This window comes from Aulostomus chinensis, chromosome 23 (genome assembly GCF_037954235.1).
Source record: "Aulostomus chinensis isolate RoL2024-O1b breed Wild chromosome 23, RoL_Achi_v1.0, whole genome shotgun sequence".
Taxonomy (NCBI): domain Eukaryota; kingdom Metazoa; phylum Chordata; class Actinopteri; order Syngnathiformes; family Aulostomidae; genus Aulostomus; species Aulostomus chinensis.
Window position 1 is genome coordinate 6588143 of NC_141342.1, and position 9441 is coordinate 6597583.

The 9441-nt window shown below is 51.9% G+C and overlaps 1 protein-coding gene across 7 annotated transcripts in view; it reads left to right on the top strand.

The window, feature by feature from the left end:
* Positions 1-8852, top strand: part of mrtfab (myocardin related transcription factor Ab) — a 41443-nt gene extending 32591 nt beyond the window's left edge. For 2 of the 7 annotated variants that reach the window (XM_086194430.1, XM_086194425.1), the window contains 13 exons: positions 162-323; positions 1103-1266; positions 1339-1482; positions 1674-1742; positions 2180-2364; positions 2664-2835; positions 3117-3503; positions 3584-4525; positions 5225-5419; positions 5498-5590; positions 6202-6342; positions 7293-7356; positions 7436-8852. In XM_086194430.1, the coding sequence (XP_086050556.1) occupies positions 162-323; positions 1103-1266; positions 1339-1482; positions 1674-1742; positions 2180-2364; positions 2664-2835; positions 3117-3503; positions 3584-4525; positions 5225-5419; positions 5498-5590; positions 6202-6342; positions 7293-7356; positions 7436-8013 (3296 nt within the window). In that variant the 3' untranslated portion in view covers positions 8014-8852. The other 5 variants (XM_086194432.1, XM_086194428.1, XM_086194426.1 and 2 more) reach the window with 5 other exon arrangements.
* Positions 8853-9441: the final 589 nt, after the last annotated feature.

Here is a 9441-nt window from a genome sequence, read left to right on the forward strand (position 1 = left end):
TGCTCCACAGCAACACCTCCGAAGAAACCCAGCTTCCCGTGGCTTTGGATTGACTGAAAATAAATGAATTGATGAAAAGAAGCCACAGCTGTGCCAGCTAGTCTTTGCTGTATGTCCTAATAAATCCTACGTGTGTTTACACGCATGTTGCGGTTCTGCAGAGACGTCGGCGGAGCCCTCCCTGCAGGCCAAGCAGCTGCAGCTGAAGAGAGCTCGGCTCGCCGATGACCTCAATGACAAGATCTCCCACCGACCGGGCCCCATTGAACTGGTTCACAAGAACATCCTGTCTGTCAGCTGCCCTCTGCAGACGTCGCCCCTGGGTAACCCCCCACACAAACTGATACATGTGTGTGTTTGTGAAAAGGGATTTCAGACTGTTGCTAGGGTTGGAAAGTCGCCCCGTCACATGACGGGGGACTTGAGCTTTGCTGAGTCTCGGTAAGAATTTGTAGCGTTGTTTTACAGTATTTGTAAGAGAAGGTGACATCGTACTCATGAATTTCTCTTCAGCAAGATAAACGTGACTCCGATGTGAATTCCACTTAATAACTGTGATTTATGGAAAAGAGAAAAATCCTGTGGGCTTGGGTTTCCAGACAGAACCCAACCAGGACCGTTGCTCGGCGATAGTGAGTGTTTGGATGCTAACACACAGACACTGAGAGGAGAATGAGTTATTGATCCAATTGACAAATGCTCTCTCAACTCAATGGAGAGATACGACGTGTCGTGATGGATGACGGTGTTGTTGCACCACCTCTAGCATTTGAGTGACGCTCAGTCCGCACCTTCACCTGTGTGATTAGGACATCCAGGTGTCCCCGCCTGTCTTGAGTGTGTAAACACACACACTCACTTCCATTGCTCAGCTCTCGCTTGCGTCATCCAGCTGGCTGTAACAACTATGTTTGGCCACAGTCCTGAAGTATGTGGAAACATGCAGGTACATACATAACTTCCCTCACGTTGCTCATTTCCTTCTGGCAATTTGCTCTCGGACCTTCTTGCAGAAGAACAGCAGGAACTTTGGCGTCAGCCACGTTCAGTCCTCGTCCACCATCAATTCACTTGAGCTGGTGATGTTTCTGGTGTGTCACAGATTCACCGAAGGGCGCTGGAGGAGAGAGTTCTTCGTTAGATGAAGACAGCAGTGATGCGCTGTCACCAGACCAGCTGACAAGTCACGACTCTCCTCTGAGCGCTGTTCCACAGCTGTCGCCCTCCAATGTCCTTACTCAGAATGGAGACATGTCCCCCACACAGGTACTATTTCAGAATGTCACTCAAATACAAACAAGTCAAATTTCAAGTCACAAACCCAAAGTACTTGATCAGTTCCTCAAGCAGCCCCCTCCCCCGCCTCCACCACCGCCACTCCCTCTCCAGGTGAATGGGTCGGACTCCACCCCTTCCCAAAAAATGACAAACGGGACTGCAGGGACCCCCACAGCCACGCGCATAGCCACTGGGCAGCTCAAGGTGCGGGAACACAAACTTTTATGCTGCTTCTCACAAACAGCCAACGTCTGAATATTTGACTTCTGTCGTGACTTTGACTAAATCTGACCTTAATCTGCTTTTGTCGAGCAGCTATAACTGTCTAACACCCCCGTCTCCTCCGTCCTCCCTTCCTCCTCCCTGACCCCATTTCTCACGGGTTCTGTCTGCAGTCTCAGGCTAAGACGAGTTCAGACCGTCCTCCACACAGACCCAAGAAACCAAAGGACAACAAGCCGAAGGTCAGTTAAATCGAGTTAATGCGATGTGTGGATGTGTCAACTCAGCATAATGGCACTTCCAGAGTTTATTATTTGGATGTCTTACGTTCTTATTTGGTGTGTTTCAGCTCTCCCAGGACGTTTCGGCCTGTATTTTTCACATTTCTGTGCAAATGCCTTTTCTGGCTCAACTTTAATGTTGAGAGACGTTGACATGACATTTAAGCTCCGACTGGATAGCCGAAAGATTCATTCGGAATGTTGAGATTCATGGTTACTTCAACCACAGTGAAAAGAACAGACACAGATTCTCTGATACTCAAACTAAATACGTGTGGTGTGGGAACTGTGAGCAGCTCGCCGACTGGGCTAAAGTAGCAGTGTCACTCCTTGACTGTGTCCATAAGATTATTAAAGTTCTGCGTTGTCCTTGAACTGTCTTTGTCACCTGGATGAAGGTGAAGAAGCTGAAGTACCACCAGTACATCCCTCCGGACCAGAAGGCGGACAAGGAGCGTCCTCCTCAGATGGATTCGTCCTACGCCAAGCTCCTGCAGCAGCAGCAGCTCTTCCTGCAGCTGCAGATTCTCAGCCAGCAGCAGCAGCACTACAACTACCACACCATCCTGCCGGCCCCCCCCAAGTGAGTGTGTGTGGAAGTGAGGATGACAACAGTCGAGCCGCTCTTCCTCAGATGGCTCGTCTACATTTGCTTGAACCAACCAGTTCAGACCTCCCACAGTCAACCTCGGGCGACTGCAGTGTAAAAAATAAATGCCATTTTTAGGATGATAGAACAGATCTTTCTCAAATTTCTCCTCCTTGGTCCGTGCCACTCGCCTCCACCAGGAGGGGAAGTCCCACTCTGTTTTAGCTCTGGAACGAGGAGAACATTTCCTCCTCCATCGAGCAAACGCTTGTACTTTGTTTGTCCGTCCTCAGGCAACCACCAGACACACCTCCCACCTCCAACTCTGGCCCTTCACCCTCTCGCAGTGTCCCCATCACGACCAGTGCAGCCGCGTCCGGTCAAGGCGGGACTGCCCGTCAGAGTCAAATGGGGGTGGGAGGAGCCAAACCAGGCACTCTGCCAGCCAATCTGGATGAGTTCAAGGTTAGTCAAAGAGACAGATCGACTGTTGCTTTGGAAACTCAAGTTGATGGAAGGCTTTTGAAAATGTGAACATATTTTTGGTCCAAGTTTGGATGCATTTTATTCAGTGGAACAGTAAATTGTATAAAGTCTAGACCTTTGTGCTCAGGATCAGCAGTGTCGTCCCCTAAAACTCTAGCTCTATGTCTTCCCTCTGAACTGGTTTCTGGCAGTTTCACGCCTGTTCTCTCCCTTTGAGTCAGCAGCTGCTATCTGAGTGCTGCTGTGGTTTCACCCTGCAGGTCGCTGAGTTGAAGCAGGAACTAAAATTGCGTGGTTTGACTGTCTCTGGCACCAAGAATGATCTAATCGAGCGGCTCCGCAACTACCAAGAACAAAAAGGTGCAAGTGCAGCTGTTTTTAAAAATGGCATATCACAACCCGTCCAGCCGAGCGCTGCTAGCATAACAGCAGCCTCTCCAACCACAGCCTCTACCTTGGACCACCACTCAGGAGAGGCAGGCTTCAAGGTAGATCTGTCCTCATTGGGGCAGGCTGTCCCAGGTCGGGTCATGCGTTTTGGCAGCACCAGCTCCAGCCCGCCTGTGTCTCCCACGCCGTCTGAGCGGTCGTTAGCGGGGATGAGTCCAGATGAAACCAGCTGCAATGGAGACATGTTTGGAGAAATGGTGAGATCCATGTTACATGAAACACACTTCCACTTTTGTCCTCCCCCATTTTAACTCTCAGCTGATGTCTCCACCTGCAGGTGAGCTCTCCGCTGACCCAGCTCACCCTCCACCCTTCACCTCAGCACCCATCAAATGTCTCCCCTTGCTCACAACTACTGTGCAAGGTCAAAGAGGAGGCTGAGAGCTCTTGCAGCTTCTCCAGACCTTCACCCACCACAGTCCAGCCTCCAGAGACCCTCTCTGGATTTGCCATGGATACCTCCTCCATGGACAAAGACCAGATGCTCCAGGAGAAGGACAAACAGATCGAGGAGCTAACCAGGATGCTGAGGCAGAAGCAGCGGCTTGTGGAGACGCTCAGATCCCAGCTGGAGCAGGGTAAGACGGTAGGTGGAGTGGTGTTGGAGAGGGAAGGAAGTGAGAAGAGAGCAACGTGCCCGGAGGTGAAGCTTCAAACACTGATAAAAGCCTCAGCCATCCAGCCTCCGGTGCTCCCCAACGGCCTCACGGTGAAGGTGAAGCAGGAGCTGGAGAGTGAGGAAGGCATGGATGGAATAACGGAGGAGGCCCAAGCCAAAAAAGTGTCCCAGCCGACACAGTGTTCTCAGGAGACCCTGCTCCGGCTGCAGCAGATTCACCGGCTGCAGGTCCAACAAGCTGAGCACCAGAAACAGCAGCAAAGTCCACTGATCAAGACAACGCCACCAAAACAGCAACAGCAGAAGAAAGAGGCTCAGATCCTCCTGCAGCAGCAGCAGCAGCTCCAGCAGCTCATCATCCAGCAGACCCAGCAGAAGCAGCTCCAGGCCCAGCAGAAGCTGGCCCAGCAGAGACTCGCGCATCAGAAGCTGGCCCAGCAGAACCAACCGCAGCAGAAGAACCACGTTCAACTGAAGGAGGCGCACAATCAGACAACAGTGACCCAGATGCCGGCTGGGAACCAAGCCCAGCAGAGGAAGCAGCTGAAGGCTCAGAACCGGCAGCAGAAGCAGCCGACGGCAGCTGTCACCACGCAGCAGGTGATCCCCCTAGCAGCATCGTCGTGACACACGGGCCGAACTCAGAACCTCAGTTAGCATCACATTCGGGCAAAATAGGAACTCCCTCAGTTTCAGACACAAACAACTCAGCTGGCAGGCTTTGCTTTTCATGAAAATGGACAGCGCAGGAAATAGAAGCTCTGGTTAGCTCTGATGTAGTGAATCTGAAACTCGGGTGTCTGATCAGCTGTTGGTCTGCTGCGGGGTTTCGTTCCCATCGCCTGGTTTGGAGCGAATAAACGAGGTGATACAATACGTGCTTTCATTGCGAGGGTAACGATACACACGGCTGTGACTGGGAATTCCTGCATTTCCTTTTGAGACATTTCACGGTTTGCTGGTAATTCAGTCACTAATGAGATGGAAACCCAACTTGAATGAGAGCAAATCATTGGCTGAACTTGGCTGTCAAATGCTTGTGAATGAAGAAATGAAACAAAATAATACAAAGTGCTTGATTTCATGTTTTAGCATTAAAATCCAGTTTAACTAAACAGCACCAGCTGAGACCAAATGAACGTTCAACTCACAGCGGAGCATAAACGAGTGATTATGTGGCAGATGGATCGGCTCCACTCGGTGTCGGATCAGTGTGACATCATCAGTCAGTAAAACGTGACATCGCTGTATCAAGGTGACGTGCTAATGAGAGGTGTGTCCTCCTTGCTGTGTCTCCAGGTGACCCCAGTCTTCATCAACCAACAGAACAGCACTCAGGCCATTTCACTGGACCTGCTCAAGGCCAACGGCACGCCCACACTGGTCACCGACAGCAACGGCAACCACTACTTAATCGCTCTGACCAGTCACACCGCAGACCGCCAGAGCCGAGTGTCCTCATTGCCCAAGACCAATGGACGCATCACGCTGAAGGTAGGGGCTGGGCGGGGCTAACATGACATCCCCCTGCATCAGGTCGGAGGTCTTCATCTCCTGGTTGTCTTCTTCCAGAGGTTGCAGTCGACTCCAAGCAAACTCCCGAGCACTGACAGCCAATCAAAAGAGCAGAAAGAGGCGGAGCCTGTGAGTGAGCCAATCAAAAAGGTAGTACAGGATCTGTCACGATGATGTGTTTGTCGTACGCGAGAGGATGTTTAGGTGTTACCTGACTTATGAGAACCAGCTGCTATGGAGCGTCTGCATCAGCAAACCCCGTCACCAAGCTTGTTCTCTGTTGTCTGTTCTCCATTGTCTGTTGTCTCCAGCTCGTCCCTCCCTGAGGGACCTTCACTCCTGTAGTTTGACTCTTTCTAACCATCAAAAAGCCAAGTAAGATGTGGTCCATGTGGCTCACGTCCATCAGTCTGTCCTCCACGTTGGTCTAGGCTGGAATATAAACGCACAAACGAGAGAACATTTCACTCAAGCAAACACTGTTTTTACTGCTAACCAGAACTCACTAGCATGCTAATACTGATGCTAGCATTATTATTTAATTCCCCTTTTTTCACTTCGATAAAAAAATCTAACTTGTTCTTAAAGGCATGATAATGTGAGTCAAATTCATGTCATGAGAAGAGCAGCAGTTTGGGTCCTACAGGAAGTGACCTCCCTCTGCCACAAGGTGTCGCCACCAGCACAGTTACACATCAGCAGGCAGGATGAGAAACCTCAGGCTGAGTTCTCAGTCCTCTCAATTCTCCACCCACACACAGGGACAGAAGACGGGTCTGCACCTGGACACCAACGGCGTTCCACCCCCCAGCACATCAGTCACAGCTCCCCCGAACCTGCAGCCTTTCTTTGACGACATGTCAGACATCGAGAGCCAGAGCAGCATCATCTCCTCTCTGAAGGTAGCGCCTCCTCATCCTCGCCCAGTGCCGCTTCGTCATCTCATCTCCACGGCCTCGACCTCACTGACCTTTTCTCCTTGTTTCTCCTCTCATTTCATCCTCCATCCTGCCAGAGAGAGACAGCGTGTCCGCCGTACGACCGGCACACTCTCTTTACCCCCCCCTCTCCCAAACCCACCACCTCCCTTCCTCCTCAGCGCTCCAGAGTATGTCCTCTCTTTAAACCTGCCGCTGTCCCTCTGCCCTGCTGTTGTTTCTGCTGTCAGAACCCAGTCATTGGTCTGGTGTTGCCTTGTGGGCTGCTGTGTTGTGTCGGTCCGCCAACTCTCCTCCTCCTCTGACTACATTTCCCATCATCCTTCTCTCTCCCCATGCTGAGGTTCTAGAATCACATTGTGTTCTGCTAAACGCATACAAGCACTGTACTTCTCTCTATATCATAATACAGTTGCAGTAAATATGTTAGTGAAGAGAACCTCAGAACAAGAAAACTACTCAACCCTGAAGGGAGACTGGTGAGCAGCTGGGCCGCTTCAGGAGGACCAGAGCCTCCGAGGAAGACCTGAGGCCGCCTCAAGGAACCCAGTGACATGAATGATAATTCTTGGAGTTTTGACTTAAATTTAGAAAAACTCTCTACTGACTTGATGTGACTCGTTGGCTTGTGGCCTGAATCCTCCTCTGTGGTGTTAGAGAGTCTGTGGGTCTGAACTGGAGGCTGGAGATGGAGATGTTGGTCCGGAACAAATAAGAGAGTTGTTAGATGATGAGGAAAGGGTGTGTGTGTCTGTGTGTGTGTGACTGTGTGTGTGCGTGTGTTCGTGTGTGTGTTTGCATGCATGTCTGCATCTGTGTGTGTGTGTGTGTGTGTGCGTGTTAACGTGTACGTGTAAGTGTGTGCGTTTGCGTGTTAGCGTGTGTGTGAGCTGATGGCTCTTCCTGTGTGTCAGCAGGGAAATGGCGTGAACAGCCAGCAGATGGACGACCTGTTCGACATCCTGCTCAAGAGTGGAGGTAAACCTCAAAACCGCTGGTGACATCATCACGTCCTCACCTGTACTGACGCCATCTGTCTCTTCCTGTTCTCCAATAGAAATCCCTGGTTTCAAGGCCAACCCCGACCCCTCCCTCGCCCCTCTCCACTCTGACTCACCCTCCCCATCTTCTCCCCCATCCCCGCTCCACCTCTCCCCACCCACCCCCACAGAGGCCCTCGGGTCCCCACAGCCCCCCCTGGGTGAGCCCTGCACAGGCAGCGGGCGTCTGGAGGACTTCCTGGAGAGCACCACAGGGGCGCCGTTACTGGGGGTGGAGCCGGACGGCGCTCTGACGCTGATCGATGACCTCCACAGCCAGATGCTGAGCACAGCCAGCATCCTGGATCACCCCCCCTCCCCCATGGACACCTCCGACTTGGGGTTCTCCCCCCACTCGACGGGGCTGGACTTTGGCGACCCCACGCTGGACAGCATGGACTGGCTGGACATCTCCATGGTGGGCGGGAGCAGCGGGATGAACAGCAGCAGCGAGGGAAGGCGAGGAGGAGGAGGGGACGGGGACGGGGGGACGAGCCTGGCCCCCCTGGCTCCACACACACCGCCGAGCGTCTTCTCAGCTGATTTTCTGGACAGTTCGGATCTGCAGCTACACTGGGAGTCTGTCTGTCTGTAGCCGCCGCTCCTGCACACGCTCACACCGACTACAGGCTGCTTCTTTAGTTCATGCACACGGATACCTTCTCTATGCTGTCTCTATCACTGCTGGGGTCACTGACACACACACACACACACACGCACGCACATGCACGCTGCCCTGTCTATCACTGGCTGTTACTTTATGCAGGATGAGGTGAAAGTAGTGGAATTGGAACTGAAGAAGTCTGTGGGTTGTGGCTCCGCCTCCTGTGAAGGGGCGAATCAGCTGGAGTTCCTCCATCATGGCGAGCGGTCGCTGAGGGTCGGTAGTGACATTTACTCCAGGTGGCAGAATGTGTGTGTCAGTGCCTCCTAACCTTTGCACTTAGCTGAGTCTGATTGGTTTCACGGGGGTGGGGGTGTTCAGGTCTGCAGCGGAGCCGTGGCGCTGCGTGGCGAGGTGAGGTGGCGCGAGCGTTCTGTAACTGGTCAGCTGAGCCATTAATGGTGTACAAAGAAAGGCAGCTGCCGTTGGCCTCCTCACCTCACCATGGCAACCTGAAGCCCACCCACACGAGTCAAACCCCCCAGCCGTGGCTGGTTGGCAGTTGCTGTTGAGATGAACATATCAGGGCAGCAGTCATCATGGAGCCTCAGTGGAGGAGGCGTGTTCCTGGTCACATGACGGTAGACCACTAATGCTGTATATGGGGTGTATATTATCAATTGTCCATATGACTATTTTTCTTTGCTGGTTGCTTCCAGTTGAGCTTGCTGGCTGGGGAGAATAGCGTGAGGGGCGGGGCTTCCAACAAACTTGGACCTTGTCTTTTTTTTTTAAAGAAAAAAAGGTTTAAAAAATAAACATACAAAAAACTCAAATGTGTCTCGTTCTTTTTAATAACGACAAATCATACAGAATATTTCAAACCAGTCCAAATAAACAGTGTGCAATGAAAGGGTAACTTCTGCAGGTGAGGACTGCTGCCACCAGGGGCGCTGCGAGGCAGAGGCAGCTGCATCCTGCTTCTCTACGCTTTGTGTGATTGCTGCACAAAGAAAGTCTGAAAGTAGAAATACACAAATACTTGGTTCAAAGTGAAACTCTCCCTCCTCCCCTGAAGTAAAAGTACAATATATGTGACTGATCGTCGTCTATATGAGGTTTGTGTGAGCGTTGACCTCTACAGGTCATGTGACCTGGTGTGTCTGTGAGCTGAGCTGCTCTGATATGACCTTCAAATCTGTGAGGTCACCCTCATCATCAGGTCATCCAACATCTGCCAAGAAACCAGCGACTGATTTTCTCTTTGAGCAGCACAGTGGGGCGGCCCGGTGGAGCAGTGGTCCTCACTGTGGCCCCCAGCAAGAAGGTTGTGGGTGGAGCCCCGGCTGCAGCACAGGGTCTTTCTGTGTGAGTCTCCATGTTCTCCCTGTTCCTGCTGGGTTCTCTCTGGTACTCCAG